The sequence below is a fragment of the Schistocerca nitens genome, chromosome 8 (assembly GCF_023898315.1).
Source record: "Schistocerca nitens isolate TAMUIC-IGC-003100 chromosome 8, iqSchNite1.1, whole genome shotgun sequence".
Classification (NCBI taxonomy): domain Eukaryota; kingdom Metazoa; phylum Arthropoda; class Insecta; order Orthoptera; family Acrididae; genus Schistocerca; species Schistocerca nitens.
Window position 1 is genome coordinate 420,630,168 of NC_064621.1, and position 26,963 is coordinate 420,657,130.

General features: G+C 42.2%; 1 protein-coding gene across 1 annotated transcript in view; it reads right to left on the minus strand.

The window, feature by feature from the left end:
• Window positions 1–25,838, minus strand: part of LOC126199592 (venom carboxylesterase-6-like) — a 76,684-nt gene extending 50,846 nt beyond the window's left edge. The window contains exons 1-3 of the mRNA XM_049936518.1: window positions 25,758–25,838; window positions 8,307–8,440; window positions 6,604–6,790 (exon numbers count right to left, since the gene is read on the minus strand). Coding sequence (XP_049792475.1) covers window positions 6,604–6,790; window positions 8,307–8,440; window positions 25,758–25,838 — 402 coding nt within the window. The remainder of the gene's footprint in view (window positions 1–6,603; window positions 6,791–8,306; window positions 8,441–25,757) is intronic.
• Between the last annotated feature and the right edge of the window lie 1,125 nt (window positions 25,839–26,963).

Consider the following 26,963-nt stretch of genomic DNA (forward strand, 5'->3'; position numbering starts at 1 on the left):
GGTTAGTGGAAAATACGCTGGGTAATAGTTAATTTGTAACCAAAAGGTGTGGTAAGATCAAAAATAACATAGATGAAAATTCGAATACCTCAGACACATTAGATGATGAATGATGATTTTAATCTGTATGTAAATATAAAAAGATCGGAACAAAACACGAAAAGCTGGAACATAGCAGCAATATGTGTGTGTTTATGGCATTGACTCACACCTCACCATCACAAGGTACAGTAACATCAGTCTGCTTTGTCAGGCGGAGGAGCCGTCTTGAGCCTTACAATGCAAGTCACTGGTAGAATCATCGGCATTGGTAAAAGAGTAAAAGTACCACATCCTGGGGCGGAACCTGTGTGACCCAGTGAAGGATGTAGGCGGAATGTAGATGATCTTCCTTGCCACATCCGGAACATGTTTTAGGCTGGCCGTCATAAATAACTATGGCCTGGCAGCCTCCTATTTGAAGCTCAATGCACACCTGGCCTACTCCGTTGACGCTGAATCGGGTTCACTTTTCTGCTATGTCTTCTTGCACCACGCCGTAGGGGCGGAGGATGCCACGACGTCTGGCTCTGGGAGTTCAAACGGGAGTACGCCGCCCCATTATGGCCTGGTCAGCCTCGACAATATTCCCGTCCGCGTGGCAGAAGGGGAGTCTTTGCTTCATCTCTCGAAGAACCAGGTCGTATGTAGCGTCATTAGTAAGTTTCAAAGAGACCGTATTACTCACGATCGAAAAGTGGACGTTGACGATGTCGACAGCCAGGACCTTGGCCCCTTCCTTTAAAAAGCGCTTGAGTGCTTTTGGTCTAGAAAAGTCGTTTCGCAAAGCGAATTGTAATGTTGATTTTCGGTGTTCATTCTCCATGATCTTGCCGCTCTACGGCTGCCACTACACCACCCGGCCAGACTGTAATCTACCATCCATCGGAAGACGAGGAAGTAATCTGTCGAAGCGTGTCGTGGAAGAAAATAAAGGTGACACCAGTTTTTGTTTTAATTTATACCGTAAACAACCAAATCACTGTCTAAAATAGACGACATACGATATTGACTTTCAAAATCAGTTACTGCTCTTCGAATATTGTCTACGAAAATTGTAAAATGACGCGACGTTGCTAAGCAATAACGTTGTTAATTTTGAAACAAATAAGTACTGATGAGCAAATCAGTTTCCGTAATATGTACTTGTGGTTGGATGAAAAACCACGCTGTTTGAGAAGTATGTCAGCAAGTGGTGCCAGCTTCTCAATAATTGCATGTTTGGTCTCTGTTTTATTTATGGGACTCTAAACAGATTCAAGTATCTTCAGTACCTAACTCATACGCTGCTACATTTATTGGAAGATATTTCACTGAATATAAGGCTGTAGATTTAGTATACACATGCCGTATGCCTCCCCAATTCCGCACAGATAACACAGATCTACAAATTTGTATTTTGCATTTTTTTTCTTAACCATCTTTGGTGATTACGATGATTTTTGATATGCTAAGTTCAGAAATGCTAAGGATTTCTCTCTATCACACAACGTGATTTTCACAAAGTACGAAACACAATAAAAAATACTTTGTCAAAAAGATCATGATAAAATACGGGACTGCTAACATTATAACAAAGTATTACTTTCTTCAGAACCAATACAAATGCACAAATGTTTCTCCTTAAATGTTCATTGCGTTTTCTTCTGTGCTCTGACTGAGGACACTCGTTGTCCAGTCTCCAACAGTAATCAGCTAACAAGCTGGCATCCAATAAGCCCTGGTGTCCCCGTTCCATTCGTTTAATGTCTTGATGGAGCCTGTCTTGCTGTTCCTCACTCACAGGATCTAGCTTTTCTAGAGTCCAGTAAGTGCTACTTCAAGCTCACTGAGGTATCAACACTTTGAAATTATCCAGCAGGTCTCTTAATAATTTTTGTAATCAGAGTCCCTGCAGTTGCTACGAAACTTGTTGACAATTTGCTTGGAGGATATCTAAGATGATCTTTAAATTTAATTCACTTCGACTTCAAATATTTCTTGTTTCATTAGTTTCCGAACGTCAGGATTGACGCGAACTCCTTTATATCATCTTAGTCTACGATAGCCGCAGTGTCTTGTATCTCACGCACATAAAACAATCACCATTTTCTGGTAGTTTTTTAATAATTTGTTTCGTAATAACAAGTCTTATGTGAAGTGAAGGAAGAAGAGCTATTTTATTTTTTTAAAAAATCGAACAATAAATTTTAGCCTCCAACACTTGACACTGTAATTCATGAGATTTTTGAGACCAGTGCTCATCATTCGCACGAATATCCCATCTGCGCAGGAAGGAGGATTCCTTCCTCACAACTTGAACCAGGGCTTGTCCTGATCCCCAACCGATATGCCGAAGTACGCAAAAGTCTGGCATTTTCCACCACTGCCTTTCTCACTATGAGTTTGCCAAAGATGCAGCAGAAAAGGTAAAAGGAATTAGTATAACCTCCTGAAGCCATAAACTCCGAAAAAGAAGTCCTCACTCAATTTATAACCCGTTGCTGAAGATCGAATAAAAACGATATGTAAAATAAGCATACAGGCAACATTACAATAGGTAGCTGTATTACACCACATTTTTGTAACAGATTACATTGCAAATATTCACAAAACAATGTTGACGTTAATATAAAGATTAAATATTTGGATTTTGGACATCTCACAGAAAAAAATTGTGTCAAAACTACATGCTATTGAACATTCTAAGAACTTTAACTGAAATCAGCCTCCAAAACTAAATAGAAAGACCCTTTATCTTTAAGAAGAATAATTCATTGTCAATCTGTGTAATTACAGACCAGATCGCTAAATTGGTTGGAAATACAAAACTGTCTGTATGCTTTAACATCTATTGACTTTTTGTATGTGGGACAAACTGCATCTAGGTGACTACAAGCAAACACCAGTGACTCCAAAAAGCAGATGTGAAACCTCACATTGTTCTACGCTGCGATAACTCCAGATGAAATTGAACGTGCAGTATTGCCTGACCAGATTCGCTATGTAGCACGTGTCTGTTCTCAAGGCCACGATTTTCGGCACTTGATACGACTCTCACAATAATAAACGCACGAACTGAACGAGAGTTAAGTGCTGTCGTACGCTTGGTTTGTGAGCCATCTCCTACTAACGGCCGGACAGTGGTTTGCAGGAAGTTACTATTTGATCACGCCTCCTCAGAAATGTCTTTCCAATGCCGCAGGAAAAATGTTGTAGTTCTCTTGACGAAAGAATATAGGTAGGGTACTGTTAACTGGGTACCATTAAATGCTAAAAACTACCTGGATACGTTAGAAAATTCACCGCCCTATTCAAATAAAGCATCGATACTTTTGCCTGAATTGATTCAGAGTAGAAATTTGAAAACTAGATCCATATGGCCTGGCTGCAGCGTGAAAACTGCTCTTTGCATATGTGAGACCACTACATTTCCTCTCTCAATATAATACACTCCTGGAAATGGAAAAAAGAACACATTGACACCGGTGTGTCAGACCCACCATACTTGCTCCGGACACTGCGAGAGGGCTGTACAAGCAATGATCACACGCACGGCACAGCGGACACACCAGGAACCGCGGTGTTGGCCGTCGAATGGCGCTAGCTGCGCAGCATTTGTGCACCGCCGCCGTCAGTGTCAGCCAGTTTGCCGTGGCATACGGAGCTCCATCGCAGTCTTTAACACTGGTAGCATGCCGCGACAGCGTGGACGTGAACCGTATGTGCAGTTGACGGACTTTGAGCGAGGGCGTATAGTGGACATGCGGGAGGCCGGGTGGACGTACCGCCGAATTGCTCAACACGTGGGGCGTGAGGTCTCCACAGTACATCGATGTTGTCGCCAGTGGTCGGCGGAAGGTGCACGTGCCCGTCGACCTGGGACCGGACCGCAGCGACGCACGGATGCACGCCAAGACCGTAGGATCCTACGCAGTGCCGTAGGGGACCGCACCGCCACTTCCCAGCAAATTAGGGACACTGTTGCTCCTGGGGTATCGGCGAGGACCATTCGCAACCGTCTCCATGAAGCTGGGCTACGGTCCCGCACACCGTTAGGCCGTCTTCCGCTCACGCCCCAACATCGTGCAGCCCGCCTCCAGTGGTGTCGCGACAGGCGTGAATGGAGGGACGAATGGAGACGTGTCGTCTTCAGCGATGAGAGTCGCTTCTGCCTTGGTGCCAATGATGGTCGTATGCGTGTTTGGCGCCGTGCAGGTGAGCGCCACAATCAGGACTGCATACGACCGAGGTACACAGGGCCAACACCCGGCATCATGGTGTGGGGAGCGATCTCCTACACTGGCCGTACACCACTGGTGATCGTCGAGGGGACACTGAATAGTGCACGGTACATCCAAACCGTCATCGAACCCATCGTTCTACCATTCCTAGACCGGCAAGGGAACTTGCTGTTCCAACAGGACAATGCACGTCCGCATGTATCATGTGCCACCCAACGTGCTCTAGAAGGTGTACGTCAACTACCCTGGCCAGCAAGATCTCCGGATCTGTCCCCCATTGAGCATGTTTGGGACTGGATGAAGCGTCGTCTCACGCGGTCTGCACGTCCAGCACGAACGCTGGTCCAACTGAGGCGCCAGGTGGAAATGGCATGGCAAGCCGTTCCACAGGACTACATCCAGCATCTCTACGATTGTCTCCATGGGAGAATAGCAGCCTGCATTGCTGCGAAAGGTGGATATACACTGTACTAGTGCCGACATTGTGCATGCTCTGTTGCCTGTGTCTATGTGCCTGTGGTTCTGTCAGTGTGATCATGTGATGTATCTGACCCCAGGAATGTGTCAATAAAGTTTCCCCTTCCTGGGACAATGAATTCACGGTGTTCTTATTTCAATTTCCAGGAGTGTATTTTCAGTGCGAAAAAATTACGGGGAGAGTCCTCATAAATGTGTGTAAGGCTCATAGAGAGTGCTGAAATATCGCTAACTTTAGGAAAGATTTACTGCAACGAGTCGTTACTTAGGGTTTATAATTTATATTCATCAATTGGTTACGCAGAAACTCATTTCATATTTTAATTGTGAGCACAAATTTATACAAATACTGGGAAATATAAAGACTAAGAGGGTTTCAGTACAAGAAGAAAAAGCTGAAAGCCTTAGATTCTTTGTGAGGTATAAATATCGATAAACATCATATCTTTATCTTGAATCAGAAAGTAAGTAAGAAATATCTTGAAACTCCCCGACTTATTGAATCTCTATGCCGAACCGAGACTCGAACCTAGGATTTTGCCTTTCACGAGGAACCGTTCAGCCAACTGAGCTATCCAAGCAAGACTGCCGACCCACCCTCGCTGAAGTTTCTCCTGAGAAACTTACGGGACTATCATTCCCGAAAGAAAGGGTGTTATGTAGATACAGCTTTCCCACAGTGTGGAGGATGTTTCCAGGACGGATTTTTCGCTCTCCAGTGGATAGGAAACTTCCTTCAATATAGAAACTATTTGCCGGATCTAGACTCTAACTCTGGGCCTTTGGCTTTTCGGACCAATATAAAATTAAATAATTTTTTACAGACCCCCTTCCTTTACAAAATTCGCCTCGAATTTTTGTTCAGAATCTTCCTGTTACCATCAACAATTAAACAGTATATATATTTTGTGGCGTCACCGCAAGGCACCACACTGGCTAGGTTGCAGGCTTCAAATCGGCCGCGGTCCGTCAGTACACATCGGACCCACGAGTCGCCACTGTCGACGCTAGCAGACCGAGCGCCGCCACGCGGCTGGTCCTACGAGACAAGCTAGCGCACTGTCCAGCTCTATAGCCCATTTTAATAGGAATGGTTCACTTGTTATAGCTTCAGAGATCTCATCTGCAGAGACGCTAGTTAGCATAGTCTTCAGCTAAGTCTGTAGCTACGACCTAGCCAGGTGCCACATACAGTTTATGCATTGCCAATTGATCTATATGTGTGAAGCAATCAGAACTGTAAAGTAGTATTCGCATTTCAGTCTACAACTACACTTGTAAATATTATTGTACAAAGTCAAGATCGACGTTCATCGCTGATGCTGAATTAAAGCTAAGTATCTAATTATATTCCTGTCAAGTATGGTTCATTGATCCTTACGTCAGCCTACGTGATAAACGCGTGCAATAATGGCCACCCCTTGTGATGAGACTAAGAGTCAAATTGCGTGACTCAGCCGAGTCACCCGTTTTCCATTAGGCCCGTAGTTCCGCCTAATAGACAACATATTAGTTGTCTTCCTTCTCTCATGGAGCTGAACCACTAGACTCGGGTTCCATTCCTTAGTGGGATGCTCTGTGGAGAATGGTTTGACTGAGCTCTCACTGTTACTCTGTTCTGTGTAAGCCTTCTGGTCTTTGCATAACTGTTGCAACCTACATCCATTTGAGCGTGTTCTCTTCCCCACAGCATTTCCTTCCACAACGAAACTTGAGATTCCTTGCAGCCTTAGTACACGTCTCATCAACCGATCTAGAACACGGACAGAGCAAGTAATATCTTATGTAGTAAGTGTATTTTATCAGTAACTTTTTTGAGTGATTACCACAATTCTGTTTTTATTACTTGACGTATGACACTCACTGGTGCGTCGGTTCCACCAAGTTGAACTCCTGTATGTTCAAGACTAGATGACAGTACACTTCCCAGAGTGGCACATTGTTTGATGCATGTAGATAATCTAAAGAGGGCAATTAAAGTTACTGGGATCTGGGAAAATGAAACTTCTCTAACAAGAAAAGTATATACTTCATAATGAGAGATAACTCTCCTGGTGACAATATCAGGTAAACATTATATGAACACAGCTTGACAGGGTGTCACTGTGGGACTCCATTTGGCCGTCTGGTCGACTGTGCAATATCCAGATTTGTGCGCCATTTTGATGTGGTCTGACATTGGACTGTGTGGGAACGTGAAGGCTGGAATACTAGACTTCACATTCCGGTCGTGCATGTCTCACCGCCACAAGGGAGGATCGCTGTATAGTGCACAAAACAGACCGTAATCCCTCCGTATCTGCTCCTGCCGTCCGAGAAGAAGTATCGAAATCCATGCAACAATCTGTGTCATCCCACACTGTTTGGTCGGAGAGAAGCAGTAGCCGGACTAGAAAATCACCTTCCCGTGCGTACGCTGCCGTTACCACAACAGTAATGGCTGCTTTTGGAGTCGTGCCTTGACCGGTGTGCATGGACTACAGATGAATGGCGTCGCATTGTCTTCAGTGATGAATCACCCTTCTGCAATGCCCCGGGTTGCCAGCGTCGACGAGTGCGCTGGCGACTTGGGAAAAGGTTCGACCTTCCGGCGTTTTGGAAAGGCACAGCGGCGTTACTCCTGGCGACATTGTTTGGTCAGCCATCGTGTATGACTTCACGTCATGGCTGATAGTGTTTAATGGACCTCTAATGGCATAATGGTACGTCACAGACATGCCGTGTCCTCATATGTTACCTCTCACGCGACAGAATCATGGTGCCATTTTTCAACAGGACAAATGGCACTTATGAACCGTGTGGGTAATATATCAGTACCTCCACGACAGCAGGATTCGTCCCTGTCTTCGATAGAACACATGTGGAACCAGCTCCCACCCCGATCCAATTCCAGTATCAAGAGATCAAAAACCAGTTACAACAGTTGTGGGATAGTGCCTCAGCAGATGATTCAGCTTCAAGACATTCTTATTATCCGAATACGTGCACCCAGGCCAGGGAACGTGCAACGTCTTACTGATAACTGGGCTCATAATGCTGAGTTATTTGTGAATTTGACTCGATTTTGTAATGCAATAACATTATACACTCCTTCAACCCGTGAAGTTTCACTTAGTTTCCTCCTTCCCTACTGGTTACTTCACTTTCGTTGCTACACAGTATTGTACAGAGAGATAAATCTCGTGTATCACCGCAAATAACAGGTAGTGCACACCACGTATCGTTTGGTGGCTTGCGAAATGCATATGTGGATGATCGTTTCTGTGTCACCAATCAGTAGTATGCAGTTAACAGCGATAAAATCACAACAGGTGAGTTGTACTTACTAGCTACTTACATGTTTTCATGTACTTACTTATGTCCGTTTCAACTTGAATCGCAACTGTTAAACGCCTTATAACTCTTGTATGAAACTAAAGTGTTTTCTTGTGTCTGCAGCAATAGCAGTGTTTGAGTCCAATTAAGGTACTGGTTGTTTGTTAGTAGTGGTGTTGCACTCCACAGAGTTTCCTGTAAGATGAGAGAGAGAGAGAGAGAGAGAGCGCTAGGTTTCGCGGAGGTACTCACCCTGAAGCGAGGTTACCGAGCGGCGGGGTGGCGAAGGGGATGCCGACGAACTTGTTGTAGAGCGTGCCGTTGAGCGACGTCGACACAACGCCCCTGAGGCCACCCGTCTCCACAGTGACAAACACGTCGTCCCCCTGAAACAGAGTAACTTACGGCGAACTCTGGGACACGGTGAACAGTGTGTACAACAACATAAGTGTGTAAGTGTAACTAAAGATACTGACGTGACGGTTAAGATCTGCATATTAACTTGCACAGCCATATGTAAAGGGGAACACGTTAGGCGTGCCGATAATGTTTCTACCAAGGTTTCACTCGGTTATAAGGAAAATGTTGGGATGAGAAATCTCCTCCGTTTTTCCAAGTGCAGATTCTGTTTGTGAATCAGTTCATTGGGAAGAGACTGAAAAGAACCCAGCGCCATAACTTGACGAGATCTCAAACAATGTGGACAAAGAAAAAGAAACCATTTTCAGCAAGTTGTCGACCTGATTCTGTTGCAAAGTACACAACTACACATAGTGCCAATGAAACATCTACGTATCATACTAGAAGTGAAATGAAAACATATCCAGTCAGCCATTTCCGATCAAGATTATCGAGAGATTTTCCTTTGTTGTAAAGCATAAGTCAGAAATGGTAAACCTGTCCCAAACACTTGCAATTGGGAACCCATTTGACCCACTTTGGGATTTGGCTGGAAAAAACGGAGCTCTGCAATGGACCAGATCTTCTAAAACCTGCCTTTTCTTCTTCTTTTACTAGAAATAAAGAAACATGACACCTTGAGCAAAATCTTACCGGTATATCGTTTTGTGCTCGTTATGAGTGGAGCGCGGTGTGTACTTGAAGCAAGACGACACTCAGCATGCCAGTAAGAATGTCACAGAGTTAGGACTGACGAATAAACCTCCGAGTTTTTAAAGAATCTAACTCCATGCATAAAACAGCTTTAGACGTCTAAGTACTTCAGGAATGCAGTTTTGAAATGATACTTAATGTATGTTGTAAGACGCTAAGTGCTCTTATTATGAAATACCGGATGAGTATAAACTGCGTAATTTGTGCTCCATTTCAAGAAAAAACCAGTTTTACACACGTCAGATTGTGTATGATGTTATATCTCCTGAGCTATGTTTCATAGAATGATAGAATTTTTCAAGTTCATTCAATGTTGTATTACACCTGCACGCAAATGTGTTACGAGTAGAGTTAGTACCAAACAAGAAATAAAACGTCAGGCCTGATGATGAACAGTTACTGCGCGCATATTTTAAGAAAAAACTAGCTTTTCGCACATCTGAATGTTTACGACAGCATATTTCCTGAGCTATGCATCTTATAGGTTAGGTTAGTGGTGTTTAACGTCCCGTCGACAGCGAGGTCATTAGAGACGGAGCGCAAGCTCGGGTTAGGGAAGGATGGGGAAGGAAATCGGCCGTGCCCTTTCAAAGGAACCAACCCGGCATTTGCCTGAAACGATTTAGGGAAATCACGGAAAACCTAAATCAGGATGGCCGGAGACGGGATTGAACCGTCGTCCTCCCGAATGCGAGTATGCATCTTATAGTGATATAATTTAGCAGTTACATTGAACAGTGTTTGTGGATACTGTCTGCAAACTGTGTTGCGAAAAGATTTAGCAGTAAGGAAGTAATAAATTAAAAGGTCATGCCTGTTGTTGGAGTGCATGAACAGCGAAAATGTTGTAAGCGATGAAATTTTTCTCCTGTCATCATTTTGTGCTGTGCGTCAGCGAAACAAATTTCGTAAAGATTTGAAATTACGTGTAATTTTTTGTAGCTACGTATAATCTTTTTTAGTAAGCGCTACGTTCTCTCATTCTCAAGTATTAGATGAACAGAGTCCACGTATTTGCGCTCTGTCGATTACTCTGATACAAGACCAACACACATTTTCCAACTGTATTACCTTTCTTATTGTGTTATACTTTTATTATAAAATTATATCTCTTAAAAACTAGATTATGACAGTGTTTTAAACTACGTGAAATATTGAAAATAGAACTTTAGTTGTCCCTATGCTGCAACTGATTCCGGGTTCCTGGTTCCCGTTTCCGGGTAAACGTTTTAGTAACGTAGGTATATGTGAATGTAGTAGATTAAACTGAGTCTGGGACTAGGGAATAGTTTTCAACACATAATGAAAAGGGAGTTTTACGAATTCTTAGCAGCTAACGCGGAGTTCCAGGGCGTGTCTACCTTTATCGGATACTGCAAAATGTAAAGTATTGTACAAAAAGAAGTAACCCAGAAATAGTCCTAATAGTAAGAAAATAACAATGCGAGTAAGCGACTGTAAACAATGTAGTGAACGCATTGTAGTAGGTAATATAGAAGTTGGTGAACTAGTTCGTTTGCCTGCTAGCTCCGCAGTCCATGAAGATACTGAAAGAATCTGTGATGAGTTAAAAGTGATGAGACAGGGAATGGAATTCTATGATAGGTGAAGTATGAGAAGACAAAATGGGAGGAGAATATGAATTGAGGGAAGAGGATGAAAGGGGAAACCGCCTGGTAGAATATTTCAAAGAACGCAATTTAATAATTGCTGATAGTTTGGTAGTCATGAAAGAAGTTTGTATACGACAATGAGACCAGGGGACACGCCAATGTCTCGGACAGATAACATTAGTTGTTGGTCAGAGATTGGTAAACAAGATTTAAAGCTACAAAAAGTTATAGGGGTAGCTGTGGACTCTGTTCATAATTTACTAGTCACCAACTAAAGGCTAAAACTGAAGAAATAGGAAATTAAGGAAATGTGATCTGGATAACCAGAAAGAACCACATGTTTGCCATAATTTCAAAGGAATAATAACGTAACAACGCAGTTTAACAGGGGAAACGTGCACAACAAAAGACAAATGGGTGGCCTTGAGAGATGAAATAGTGAAATCAACAGAAGATCACATACAGTGAAGTACGAGACCTAATAGTAACCTTTGGATAACACACGAGATACTGAATGCAACTGACGGAAAGGTCTCCAGCGTAGGCGACAGTACCTCAAAATTTTTTACTACCATGGGAAATTCATCCAAAACAAAATATTCCACCTAGGGTGCAAGATAAATGAAACAAGAGAAGCACCCTGAGACCCCAAGAAGAATGTAATAATTCCTGTTCAAAAGAAGGAAAGTGTTAATAGATGTATATGTTAATAACTCGTTGTTGCAAAATACTGACATGAAGTATTTAGAGAAGAATGGAAAAATTAGTAGAAGGCAGCGTCGGGGAGGAAACGTTTGGGTTCCGGAGAAACGTAGCAACACGTAAATCAGTACTAACTAATCCGTCTTGTATTTGGAGATACGAAGATATACTGAATAAAAGCAAATTTACTTTTATAGTATTCCTAGATTTAGAGAAAGCTTTTGACAGTATTGATCAGAAAAGAAGCTTCCAAATTATTTAAGGGTAAAAGGCATAAATAATGTGAAACATGTATAATTAAATTGTTCCACAAAAATTGCGAGAAAAAATTCGAAGCGAATTTTGTAAAGGACGGGGGAGTGTTGCGCCCCAGAGTGATACTCCAGTCGGATGTGAAAATTTCTTTAAGTTTTCCTTGACCAGCGCCGGCACCAGAGTTGAAACCAAGGCAGGTTAGTGCACAGTACTTTATAAATGGATTAAAAACAGTCTTGAGAGCAATAAATTATTATTTGCAAGGGTTACCGGTTTCAATCTGAATGTGACCATCTTCATACAATTTATAACATGATGGTGGGGGGTGGCGGCGAACGTAACAGGTGTTTTGAATAAGCGAACGTCAACTGCTGAGCAGTTGCGAACAAGGCTGTTTTTAATTTTAACCAGACTGCTATTTTTCTCCACGAGAAATGTTCTCAAAAATTACTAGTACACTACACGTAGGTTGAAATGCCAACAAGAAAGAACAGCCGATATTGCACGTGGCATAGGCATACTGACACACAACATCTGAGGTCGATGACCAAGGTGCCAATGCAGGAGATTGACTACTTGCAAAAGGGATCATAGCGTCACACACAGTGAAACACTAACACGTAAATCGAACGCAAGAGTGACTTTACAGCACACAGAGGCTGCAGAAATAGCTAAACTGAAAGCCTGAAGGGAAGAGTTGTTAAACCGCAGCATGGTGCAAACTGTTTACAGGTTCAAAAAACTAGATCTCATTAGGTCATTCAAAAATGGTTCAAATAGCTCTTAGCACTATGGGACTTAACTTCTGAGGTCGTCAGTCCCGTAGAACTTAGAACTACTTAAACCTAACTAAACTAAGGACATCACACACATCCATGCCCGAGGCAGGATTCGAACCTGCGACCGTAGCGGTCGCGCGGTTCCAAACTGTAGCGCCTAGAACCGCTCGGCCACCCCAGCCGGATCATTAGGTCATTCTTGCCACATTGTAACGTCATTGGCATCGCTTCCATAGCACAACTCTGTTTACAGCGGGCCTCTGTCACTCCATCTGCAGTGTGTCTAGAATTCGATCTATTATGCAACAGTGAGCACAGTCCGAAGGACTTGGCAGCCATGGGCTGCTGCCCCATATCTGACGAGGAGACTTTGGTGTTACCTACCACCAAAGCACCTGGAAGCGCAGCTGATGATACCTGGTGAAATTCCATCGTCTGAAGGGGGCACAGTAGCTTCTGGACCCCGACTTGCATCTACGAGCAGACAGTGGTAGTTGTCTCTCTGAGAAATCGTGACGTAGCTTCTCAGTTAGTCACCCTGTGCAGAGCTGTTGGGTGCCTTCTGGGGCACCATCTACGTTGACAACTAGAGTGATCCAGTAAACTTCCAGCCATTCTGCTGGCCACCGGGACATGCGGACAACGCCCGTAGTGCGTCCAGTAAGCACCTCCTGTGACGTAGCTGGCCGCTGCGAGTGCAGATTCGTCACCTTGGTCGAGACTACTGGGTGTACAGGCATCAGCGTATTGCAATATGGCTATCACCCTTGTGCTAGCTCAAGTGCTGCCACCCGTGAAAGAAGAAAACTGTGTATCCGTGAAAACATACGTGTATTCTGTTAACAATGCCTTACAATTAATTTATCTAAGGGATACACTTCGATCTGATCGACTTTGAATATGTTATAGTGCAGAGAAAAATAAGAGACATATTTTTTTGCGTAGCCATGATGCCGTTAAGGGTATCACACAACCCCGTGAAATAAATTAAGTTTAATATTTCTGAATGAATACCGTTCGCAGGGTAACATATATATAAAAAAATTCAAATAAAAGTACTATGGTTTTCAATGTACGATAAAATGGTGCATCCATATTTGTCGAAAAAGTCACTTTTTTCCGAAGTCCCGTCCTCCATACAATGTTGATTTTCACTTACACATTCGACTAATAGCAATACGTATACCACAACTAACACCAAATTCAATCACACACGATGAAGTGCTATTCCAAAGACGCATGCTAGAAATATCTCTGTGTCACTGTATGCAGTGTTCGCTTCTTTGCCAATTGTAATGTTGCGTTGTTTAATAAGTCTTTCCCAGGTAAATATATGTTCTATATACATTACTCCATATACAATTTCCTTATAACTTTATGAAATATAAAAGTCTTGTATTTGTGTTTTATTTTTAAATTCCGTGTATTTTTTTGTTTTTGAATCGTAACTTTTCAGATTTAATTATGTTGTATTTGAAATTGTTTTTACATTATTGTCGTAATAGTATTGTAAATGTGTACAATAATTAGGAAACATAGAAGTGTTTGGGCCAAAAATGTTTAATCGGAGGCTAATTTGAAAATATTACTCTTTCGACAAATATGGGTGAACCATTGTACAATACATTGAAAATCATAGAACTTTTATTTGAAGTACTCTTTATTTCAGTTACCGTTTCAACGGTAATCAGTCAGAAATACTAAACTGATTTTTTTTCCAGGGGATGTTTAACCTCCGTAACAGCCGTGTGGGCAGGTATGAAAAAATGTGTCTCTTATATGCTTCTACACAGCAACATTTTCAAAGCCAATGAAACTCGAAGTGAACACCTTGCTTGAGTTTACTTGTTAGTAGCATCTCTGGCTCGACAGATACTCAACGCTGCACTCCGCACCATGCCATTTGGCACCCATAGAGGTCACAGATTTGACACTGTGTAGCACTAATGAAGTAGTATTTTATACACAATATAACAAAAGATCATCAATGCCTCTATTCAGTGATTTAACCAAAGCCTTTACGTTTAAGGGAAGAAACCCATATGTTTTGATATTAAGAATAAACATTACCAATAACCTTATGTACAATAGCAAGAGAGAAAAATTGTAGGAGAATAGAACAGCATCACAATGAAAAGTGGTCGAGATTTTCTCTCGGATACTGCTGCCTCTATAGACAGCGAGTACTCACTGCTTCAAAAGCACACGTAATTCACTGGCTAAGAGAAGCAATAGTAGATGTCTATAATGTCCCATTGCACGTCCCGCATCTGCTGTGAACAGGACGTGTAGCTTGTCTCTGACGTTTTCTACGTTACTCCACAGGAACATCATTTGGCTGTTCTTTGTTATAATCGTCCTTAGCCTAGTGGTACGTCATATCGCACTCTCAGCAGAAAATATCAGTTCAAGGCTGCGGTGAATATTCCCGCTCACTATGAATGTTCAAAGATGACCATAAGAGGTTCGATATCTAGTCTTATCTGGCCGACGAAACCCAACTGTGCTGCGCAGTTGCAAGCACAGTCTAACGATCTCTCACAGCTTGTAGTTTGCGTCGAATTGTGTCGCCGGATCATAGCACATAATCCACATAACAAATCTGATAATGTGCACTTGACCGCATGAAATAGACAGTTAGTTCTCCGTACTTGAATCGATCAATCGTGGGGACTGTTTTTTTACTTTAGTTGTCGAGCTCTTCGGCAGACGCACTGATTCCACCAGGGTCGGCACAGCTCTCTGGAAAAGTCTCAGCCGCTAGTAGAGATCTGGAACGCAGTGTTGGAGAGTATGACACGCAGCAAATCGCTGTATTTAGGAGTAAGCATAGCCCAGTTTTGTTCCTCTGCAAGAGGGAACACAGAGATCAACGCCCTCTTTGTCGTAATTTGGAAACAGAGTGATTTGATTGAAGTCCAAAGCTGTATGATCATTGGCTTTCGGGCCAGGTGTGGAAGCATTTCCGAAAGGACTAAGTGTGTATAAACTGCTAGGGTGTCGCTGTGATTGAAGTACACTATGCATGGCAAAATGGCGCTATCCAAAACCGGCGCTGAGGCTACTGTGGTGCAAATTGGATTGTAGATGACAAGGGTAACAAGGGCTGAGGACATGTGTATGGGCGAAAAGGCGTACAGCTGTTGACTAACTGACCGTAAAGATGAGCCAGGTGGCTGTCAATAGTGTTCCCCAACGATTGTTCAGAGACCGTTGCTGGCTATAGACCGCAGTAGCAGGTACTTGGTTCATGCACCCATACTGACTGCTGTTCTTTGGCCACGAAAGCTGCAGTTTGCTCGCCAGTACCGCAAATGGAGGTCCACTGATTGGCAAAAGATGGCATTTCAGATAAATCACGTTTTGTGCTTCATCGGATAGATGGCTGTTGGGGTGTACAATGTGAAACTGATAAAAGCAAACACACTGCAACAATCATCAGAATAGTCCAGGCCGGTAGAGGGAGGACTATGGTCTGAGGAAAGTTGTCGTGGCACTCTCTTCGTGACCTCTTCAGTCTGCAAGGCACAACAGATCAACACAAATATGGATCTACCACTGGGCAAGATGTCCATCCTTACCTGCAGATTGTGTTTCCTCGGCAGGATTGTGAGCCGTCTGTGGCTCGTGCTCCCGCCTTCATGTATTTTACATCCTGTGTTTAACGTACTTCAACCTCACTACGTTAATTTTAATTACTACTGTCACTGAGTTGCTGCTTTGCCTGACCGTGACCAGCGCTAGCAGCGCGTATCGATATATCCCCTCTCGAAGTATTTTTGCTCGACTGCTATTACTTCCCAGTCGTTGTCTGTCGTAAGCCAGTTCGGGTCTCGATTTCGGGCTGCCAGTCAGTTGGAACGCGTCTGGAGCGCAGTCCGGACCTGCCAGTCGGGGAGTTGCTATGCGACACTAGAGCAGTCGGGTTGGAGCAGCAGTGAGGTCTGCGTCGACATGGCTCGCCCGACCATTGCCGCCACTCATTACTTGAGCCGGGCCACGGTCTTGGCGGATCGTCGTTCGGTCGTCCTACCGGACGACGCGTTTTTGCTCGCTGATCGTTCATGAGTCGGCTGTGTGTGTGCGGCGACTCCCGATTTGTCTTCGTGCATGCTTAGTTACTGTTGGGTATCGTGCAGGTCTTCGTGCAGTGTTTGTCAGGTCGTGTGTGTAGTTGGGGTTATTTCCATTGACGACTTTTTTAGATGTTGTCGGTATTGTGAGAGGAGTCGATAGATTGGTGAGGACCAGGGAGGATATCTCTGCGCGGTGCAGTCATCTGGGTTCGCTGGCGGTTCCTATGCAATGTTGCAGCGTGTGTGGACCTGTGCAACCGCTATGAACTTCGTGACTCACCGACCCAGGACGTCAAAGTTGTGTGGTGTTTTAAGTACCCAAGCCACGTCCATTCATGTTGTGTGGTTCGTTTCGGTGGTTCGCTGTTTGGGAGGTTTTCCTGTGAGCGACACCGAATGTTTGTATTGCTGAAATTTTGCATCCATGGTGTGGAATTAACTATATTGGTTGACTACAATTCAAATTCACCAGCGGAATTTTCTGTCTTGTGGCCGTTAGTGTTCCGGTTACCTGCCCTGGTTACTAACGTAATTTCAGGCAGTGTCGTTTCCTCACCTGTTGTCGCTGTCCAACACGGTGTGTAGTTTTGACAGCTTAATACATATACATATTTGATTCTGGATAATTATGTCCATAACATTTTGTGTTTGAGTTCTCATGTACGGATTGGTGGCAAGCAAGTCGTTGTGTAGGTCGGTCCGTGGCTGTCCCTTGGCTTCCGACGGATTAAGTGTAGTTACGCTCACTACCTGTTTCACCTAAGTGAACGAGGGCAGACCGACCCCATGGAAGCTTCTGAGTGCCGTTGTCTTTACTGTCTTTCTCACCGATGTTTAATTATCTGTTTATAATCTATCATAGCCAATGATTTAAAAAATTCTTGGTTTTACTGTGTTTTATGCAAGTCAAAGGCTTTCAGCCACGTATAAGTAAGTTTGAATTCCGGAAAGTGAATATCTGCTGAAAGGTTATTGCCGTTGCGTTGTCTTCCCTTTTAGTGCGATTTCAGCTACTTAAAACTTAAGGATTATGGTTATATCTTTTTAAAATTTTGGAAAATTAATTGTGGGCCTTCAGCAGCTTCGAAACTTATTCTTAAAATTATCTTTCAAACTTAAATATTGCGGCCTTCTGCCCTTAAAGGTTTATGGTATTTTTAATTTTGGAAAAACAATTTTGGGCATTCAGCCGCTTAAAACCTTATTCTCAAAATTATCCTTTAAGCAAAAACATTGCGGCATTCTGCCTTTCAAAGGTTATGGTAATTTATTTTAAAATCTTGAAAATCTTAATGTGGGCCTTCAGCCGTTTGTATTGCAACTGATTTATGTTTGTCTGTCTACTTTTGCCTTGAGGTTTTCAGCCTATCTGTGATATATATTTTAATTATTATATTTGTAATTTTTATTGCATGTCTTCAGTTACTTGAAATTTACCTCGTTGATTTTTAAGATTTCTTGTTTGGAGGCCTTCAGCCGTGAAGAAATTGGAGTTTGAAAATCGTAGTTGTAAAAGTTCGGCTATGTGTCGCTTGGGTTGTAAATGTGTAATTAAACTGCAAAACTGCAATAAATTACGATTTGGGAGTGAAACTGACCGCCACGTTATTTTGCCCTTTCCACGATCCTAATCAGCCGTTCTGCCCAGCGGGTTTAGCCGGCGTTTCAGGTGGCATCTACCAGCGGGACAATGCAACGTATCACAAACCTCGTAGTGTACCTGTGTTTCGAATAGGAGCAGGATGAGTTTATCGTAATCCTCTGGCCCCCATACTCCAAGCATTTAAACCAATCGAGAACCTCTGGGACCACCTCGATCGGCCTGTACACCAACCTAGCGCAGTTGACAATGGCACTAGAGTCAGCATGGTTCCAAATCCTATCAAGAACCATAGAGACTCTCTTCCTGCGCGTCACGCAGTGGTCGGCGCTGTATACCTTCGGACTTTTGACACATGTTCATATTAATGTGACTGGACAGTGTAAGTCTTCTGCTTACGAAGTTGTACTAATTACATTTGGCAGCTCCTTTAGATATTAAATATCTTATGATTCACATGAAAATTGTCCTGTATTTCTTCGAATGTCCTTTTCGAAACATTTGTGTGTTAATCTGTCGTAAATAAGTTAATAAAGTTTGCTCAGTTAGAACACATTTTCATAAGATTCTTGTTGTCCGAGATCCACATTGTCCTCAACTATACACCGGGGACAATGTACAGCTATGGAAGGCCTAAAATTGCAATCAGTCTTCTGATTTTTATGGATCTTGATTATGTTTCTAAATTTTTTTAACATCTAGCAACGCTGAACAACATCAGTCATATTTAATATGCCAGGAATGGCTTCAAATAATCTAAAAGATTACTGTCCCGGCTCACCACATTGAATTTTTAAGGAAATTACTAAACTGCCAATCTGTCACCGTGCAAAACCAGAAAACTGTGCTTTTAATCAATATCAGGTGATGAAAGTTAAGGAAGTTAGAAGAACTGCATCTTTAGTGGAAGCTTTCTTGTATGTCATTATCTCACTGACATTGTGCCAGTTCTGCAAGAATTCTCCCATTGTCATCAATATCAAGGGCTTATTTTCACCATATTTTGTGAACCGCACAACAGCCTCTTTGCAATATGATAATTAGGAGGAATGTAATGCAAATTTGTATCTTACTTGTGTTTTAAATACTCTATTTTTAAAATTTGTATGTTACTGCCGTGTAGAACTAAAGAATTATGTAATATGAATTTGTGATACTATTTTTTCGCTGCCATTTACATATGTCTGCTATGTATTTTGAAGCTTTGGACCGGTAAGAAATATTATCTCTGTAAAAATTTGTGGAAGGAAAAGAGTGAGTGAAAGAAGTCAGTCTACGGAGGGACTCTGATATGTTTGGACAGGAGGCACGAGTTTGGAGTTAGTAGAAAATTAATTACTTTGTGGAAGGCAGAAAAGTTTTAGTAGCTATGGAATGTGAAAGGGGTTAACAAGATCACACAGAGATTGTACGGAGACAGAAACTGCAGTAAGAACGTGAAGAGCAGATGATGCAGTAATTTACCGTCTAGTAAGGTCATCCGAAGACCAGTATCAGTTGCAAAGCGATTTATAAAAGATTGCTGTATGGTGTGGCAGGTGGCAGTTGACGCTAAATAACGAAAAGTATGAGGTGATCCACATAAGTTCCAAAAGAAATCCGTTGGAATTAGATTACTCGATAAATAGTACAATTCTCAAGGCTGTCAATTCAACTATGTACCTGGGTGTTAAAATTACGAACAACTTCAGTTGGAAAGACCACATAGAAAATATTGTGGGGAAGACGAGCCAAAGGTTACGTTTCATTGGCTGGACACTTAGAAGATGCAACAAGTCCACTAAAGAGACAGCCTGCACTACACTCGTTCGTCCTCTGTCAGAATATTGCTGCGCGGTGTGGGATCCTTACCAGGTGGGCTGACGGAGGACATCGAAAGGGTGCAAAAAAAGGGCAGCTCGTTTTGTATTATCACGTAATAGGGGAGAGAGTGTGGCAGGTGTGATACGCGAGTTGGGATGGAAGTCATTAAAGCAAAGACGTTTCTCGTCGCGGCGAGATCTATTTACGAAATTTCAGTGAGCCACTTTCTCTTCCGAATGCAAAAATATTTTGTTGAGCCCAACCTACATAGGTAGGAATGATCATCAAAATAAAATAAGAGAAATCAGAGATCGAACAGAAAGGTTTAGGTGTTCGTTTTTCCCGCGCGCTTTTCGGGAGTGGAATGGTAGAGAGATAGTGTGATTGTGGCTCGATGAACCCTCTGCCAAGTACTTAAATGTGAATTGCAGAGTAATCATGTAGATGTGGATGTAGAAGACTTCCGAACTTTCTAGAACATGATTGCTCCATTATTACTGCAGTAGCTTTCCACTATTTCTATAAGAAGATGTATTCCGCAGAAGCGGATTTCATAAGACCTGAAGAGCTTTCAATAAAACAAGAACTGCAACGAAGACGATTATGGTCAAAGTCCGATGCAGTAGACATTGGGAACAGTAAGCAGACAATGAACAGAACAATCTAGAACCAGAGAACGCAAATACCGTGTTATTTCGTCAAACTGTATGTTTAGTTGCTTCCTAGGTTCATAGGACTTCTGGCTGTGCATTTTACTCGTCTGTTGGACTGTATTACAACTGAAGACTTACTTCTGGTGTTGCTTGTGTAGAACTGAAAACTAGTTAAAAATGAGCTTCTAACAGTGTTAGGGCCAAAGATAGCATCATTTTAAAGTGAAATTAATAAAAGTAATATGAAATCGCTTTCATATATCTCACCCCAACATAATCCGGTTCTGTCTCCTACTCTGAAACCATTTTCAAAATTTTATAATATGTTAGGCCACGAGCCGAAGCACTGGAGGTCTTGCGGGAATTTAACCGTATTTCTGTCAGTTAATTTGCCGATAGATGAAATGGCGACTCCCATCATCTCATCGGTCTTTTCTGAGTCGTCCATCTTCTGACAAGTTTGATGCGATCCGCCACCAATTCCTCCCCTGTGCTAATCTTTTCATGTCTGGGTAGCACTTGCATCCTACGTCCTAAATCAGTATTTGCTGGGTGTATTACAATCTCTGTCTTCCTGTACAGTTTACCCTCTACAGCTCCCTCTAGAACCATGTTAGCTTTTTCCTGATTCATTAATAGACGTCCTATCGTCGTGTCCGTTCTTCTTGTCAGTGTTTTAAACCTTGCATCACCGACATTCTACGGAGAACCTCCTCATCCCTTACCTTATCAGTTCTCCTTATTTTCAACATTCTTCTGTAGCATTGCATCTCAAATGCTCCGATTCTCTTGTGTTCTGGTTTTGACACTGTCCATGTTTCACTACCATACAATGTTGTGCTCCAAACCAACTTTCTCAGAAATTTCTTAATCAAATTAAGGCCCATGTTTGATATTAGTAGACTTCTCGTGGCTAGGAATGCCCTTTTTGCTAGTGCTACGCTTTCTTTACGTCCATCTTGCTCCGTCTGTCATGGGTTCTTTTGCTGGATAAGTAGCAAAATTCCTTAACTTCATCGACTTCACAGTCTCCAGTTTCTTGCTGTTCTCATTTCTGCTAATTATTTTGCTGTGTCTTCTGTTTATTCTCAAACCAGATTAAGTACTCATTCAACAGATCCTGTAGCTGTTTTTCTCTTTCACTGAGGATAGCGTTTTCATAAGCGAATCTTATTATTGATATCCTATCACCTTGACTTTTAATTCAACTATTGAATCTTTTTTTTTTATTTCCGCCACTGCTTCTTCGACGCACAGATTGAGACTACACTCTGTCTTACAGCCTTTTTAATCTGAGCATTTCATTCTTGGTTTTGCAGGCGTGTTGTCTATTACTTGTCTTTCCCCATAGCTTACCACCCACTTTTCTCAAAACTTCTTCCACCATTCATGATGCCTAACGCTTTTTCCAGGTCGACACATCATATGATCGTGTCTTTATTCTTTTCAGTCTTGCTTCAGTAAACAACCACAACCTCAGAACTGCCTCTCTGATGCTTTTATCTTTCCTAAAGCCAAATTGATCGCATGAAATAGACCCTCACTTTACTTCTTTTCCATTCTTCTGTATATTATTCCGGTCAGCAACCCGGATGCATGAATTGATTGTGTGATTATTCTCGCTCTTGTCAGCTCTTCCTGTCTTTGGAATTGTGTGGGTGGTATTTCTCAGAAAGTATGATGGTACATCGTCAATCTAATACATTCTACTGTCCAACTTGAGTATTCGTTTTGTTGCCACTCCCCCCCCCCCCTCCCCCCAATGATTTTTTAAATTCCGACGGAATTTGAGCCATCCATTGTGTGTGATCTTATGTCTTCACTTTTAAATTCTGATTCTAATATGGCATCCCCTATCGCTTCCTTATCGACCCTTGATGGTTCTGTCAGTCATCAGTAAGGTCTTCCACCTCATGGAGCCTTTCAATGTATTCTTTCTACCTATGCGCTCTTTCCTTTGCATTTAACAGTGGAATTTCCATTAGTCTCTTTACCGCCCTTGTTTTTAATCTCACCGAACGCTGATTTGACCTTTCTATATGCTGAGCCACTCCATCCGTCAATCATTTGTTTTTAGATTTCTTCAGGTTTTTCATGCAGCCATTTCACCTTATCTTCCCTTCACTTCCTATTTATTTCGTCTCTAAGTTACTTGTGTTTCTGTATTCCTGAATGTCCCTGGACATTTTCTTGTAGCTTCTTCTTTCGTCTATCATCTGAAGTATTTCTTCTGTTACCCATGGTTTCCTCGCTGTTAGCTTCCTAGTACTATACCTACGTTTTTATTCCCAGTTTGTGTGGTGGGCCTTTTCAGAGTTATCAATTCCTCCTCAACTTCACTGCCTACTGACCCATTCATTATTGCAATATCGATAGCCTCAAAGAACTTCAAGCATATCCCTTCATTCCTTAGCAATTTCGTATCCCACTTATTTGCGCACTGATGCTTCTTGACTAGTCTCTTAAACTTCAGCCTGGTCTTCATAATTACTAAATTCTGAACTGCGTCTGTATCTGCTTCTGGGCACGTCTCACAATCCAATATCTAATTTCGGAACCTCTATCTGACCATGACGTATTCTAACTGAAATCTTTCCGTACCTCCCTGCCTTTTCCTACTGTACCTCCTCGTTTGGTGATTCTAGATAAGAGTATTCGCTGTTACTAGTTCAAACTTATTACAGAATTAAATTAGTCTTTCTCCTCTCTCACTCCTACTACCAAGTCCATATTATACCGTAACACTTTCATCTAATCCTTGCCCTACAACCGCATACCAATCCCCATTGACTATTAGATTTTCATCTCCCTTTATGTACTGCACTATTTTTTCAGTATCCTCATATACTTTCACTATCTCTTCATCTTCAGCTTTCGACGTCGGCATGCATACCTGAACTATCATTGTCGGTGTTGGTCTGCTGTTGATTCCGATAACAACAATCCTACCACTGAATTGTTCACAATAACTCACTCTCTGCCACACCTTCCTATTCAACGAATCCTAGTCCCGTTATGCCAGACGAGAAATCATTGTCTTGTTTCCATTCCAATTCACTGATCATTCGACGTCTAGATTGAGAATTAACATTTCCCTTTTCAGATTATCTAGCGTCCCTAAAGACTTCAGGCTTCTGACATTCCACGTCCAACTCTTGGAGCGTTACACATTCATTTCTTCGATATTTTTCCCATGTTCAGCTCCCCCTTGGCAGTCGCTCCCGGAAAACCAAATGGAGGTTAGACCTGAATCTTTTGCCAATGGAGAGATCATCATGCCAGTTTCATAATAACGTGTGACATGTCCTGTGGATACACATTATTTGTCTTTAATGTAGTTGTCCCATTGCCTTCTGCATCCTCAGAATGTTGATCGTTACTGATTCTTCGACCTTTTTGGGGCCAGTTTCCCACCCCAAGAGACTGGTCTCAGCTCTGTCGGTTGCTCTGCTCTCTTTGAAAAGGCCGTTGACAGAACGAGGGCGACTTCTTACGTCAAATGTCTTCGGTCGCCATTGATAATGATTTTTATTCAAAATTGAAGCAAAGGGGACGTTCGAACCCGGGACGGAGGACGTTTTTATTACTTTTCAAAAGCGCTACTTCCAGACCTTGGGTCAGCGAGCGTCATATAGGCCGCGTCGTCACAGAATCAGTGTGTATCCATCACTGTTGCCTGATGCAAAGTGAGACATTTAAATATTTCAATTACCAGTACACAGCGTCCATCATTGTTTTGCGAGTGTGGAAGCAGAATTTTCACATACTATTAAGTAAGCGTGAGAAAGCCAGGGGAACAGTGTTAGCAGCCCTTAAGTGAGATAATTAACAGAATTTCATTGAATGCCATTCCATTAACGTTACAGAAATCTCTTTCAGTTGGAATTTGAATACGTACAGTGTAACAGGAAATGTGTATCATTAGAGTTTGTACATAAACTAACGTAGGTACGGACGGTAATTATCATCTGAATAGATTAAATATGTACAGTAGAAAAGATGCCAACATAATTTCGTCTAGACAAAGTGGTTAAAGATAGGCTTTAGCGTAACACATTACAGAAATAGCCAAAAAAATAGTTTCCACTTACCAGTAATCTTAATCGTAGGTTTCATTAAAAAGTGCGTTCGTCATTGAGTGTATTAAGTGTCATTTTATACAACCATAACCTAACTCTTCTTACGCTTCCCATATTCATGCGCAACCAACATTTTCAATGGTCACTATTGTGTCATACCGAACGGACGATACACATCAGTAGCGCCCTTCTATTCACTTACATTTAGCATAACACTGCATAAAACACAATTTATATACTTCTTCACATAGCTGTTTTTTGTTTTTAGTAATCATCATCTCAGTACACCCTCCGACATGTACATGTATGTATATATTTCTATCCATTATCTTGTAAGAGTACATGTGAGTACATGTGAGTATGTGAGAGTGTTGCTTTGACGTTATCCGATAGAAGTAAGAGGGAGGCTGGCGACAAAACAGTTTCATAAGTATCTTCCTATTTATTCGGATTTGAAGCATTCTAAGTGTAGTCTATAAAAGGGTCTGGCACTTTCAATTAATTTTAGTTAGAAAGTTGAGTTGAGTTGCGGCCACTTTATGTGCTAATGAGTGCGACATTTGTGGTAATTACTGGCGGTTCATTACATCCATTGAGGCCAGATCAATCGAATCAGCTTAATCAAATTTTGTGAAACAGCCTTAAGTAAACAATAGTGAGAGAACAAGCAGGTTAGAATAGTTTTAAAAACACCATTAAATGGCAACAATCATGATTTGTAATTCTGCTGCGTAAGCGGTTTAGAAATTTAGCTTATACAGCAACTCATGAAATGGGACAACAACCAGAAGAAGTAGTAATACAGGATTAGAATTCATTGCAACTGTTGTAGAACAATGTTAGGTATAGAACTGTTTCAAAACGGTTGTTATAGTATCGAACGAACAAATAGGACGTTCAAATGACATTCACCTAAATGGTCGCGAATACACACGTCACAACATTCTCGCCACAGGTGCAGTCATGGAAGTGTCAGTATGTACCTCAAGTAACGGTGGAGAGGTGAGTAGTAAAGAGACCGTCGGAGTACCTGCTGAAGCTGTGGTCGAGGTGCCGAGTCCGAGAGTCCCACGCAGAGGGCGCCGACCAGCAGAAGCACCGCACTGCGCATATTTCCTTCTCTGTCCGCGCTGTCTGCTTACTCTTGTAGCCAGAAGCTCACGTTACAACTTCTTTTATAACATGTCTGTCATTTATATACGCCTTAGTTATATCACGTAAAGTTCTTCCTATTAGCCTACGTGTTGAGTGCTCAATGTAACTTATCGTATCAGATGTTTACGTGATTGCTGTTCACACAGAAACGGAAATCCTCTTGCACCACGTCCAGCAGTTTAATTCTTCGCTAAATCCAGCGATAACAGTCGCATTCAGCTTATCGAAACAAACAAAGCGGGAATAGCAGAAATTAGATTAGCCATGAACTTAACATGAAAACTGGTGGCCACGGAGTGAAGAAACTGAAGACATTTTGCTACCTTGAAAACAAAACAACGCATTAACGACGAAGCAAGAGGCTCATAGAAAGCAGACTAGCCCATTCGAAGAGAGCATTTGCGGGCAGAAATTGCAAACATCGGCCTTAACGTAAGGAAAAACTTCCCGAGATTAGCGTCTACAACACAGTATAGTATGGAAGTGAATAATGGAATGTGGGAAAAGAAGTAAAGGAGAGAACTGAAGCGTTTGAGCTATGGCAGTACAGAAGAATGTGGAAGATCTCCCCACAATCGATGAGGAGAGAAACATACCGAGATCATTGACAAGACGATGGAAAAAGATGATAAATTCCATGGCACTAGACGGACCTGCAGAGGTTAAAAACTGTAGGGAAAGACAGAGTTGAAAAATATCCGACTAAAATTGAGGACGCAGGGCTCAAATGTTACTTTGAGATGAAGAGATTGGTGCAGGAGAAGAATTCGTGACGGCCTGTAATAAACCAGTCAGATGACTAATAAAAAAAGTGAAGAAAGTACTGAAAGTGGAGCTTGTAGCGTTACGGCAGCGTGATGCGTTACATTCACTCAAGTCTCAGTCGGAAAAGACGTCAAAATGACACGATTAGGCTGTGTAGCCGTGAGCGTACGTAACGCATCCCTTACGGTAGCAACTTTGATGTGGTAGTAGCTGTGTAAGGAATGCATATAGCAGACACAGTGTGAATTGAATTACTGTCCTGGATAATACGGCGCTATTTTACAGGCAAGAGCTAATGATTTGACCTGTATCTTAT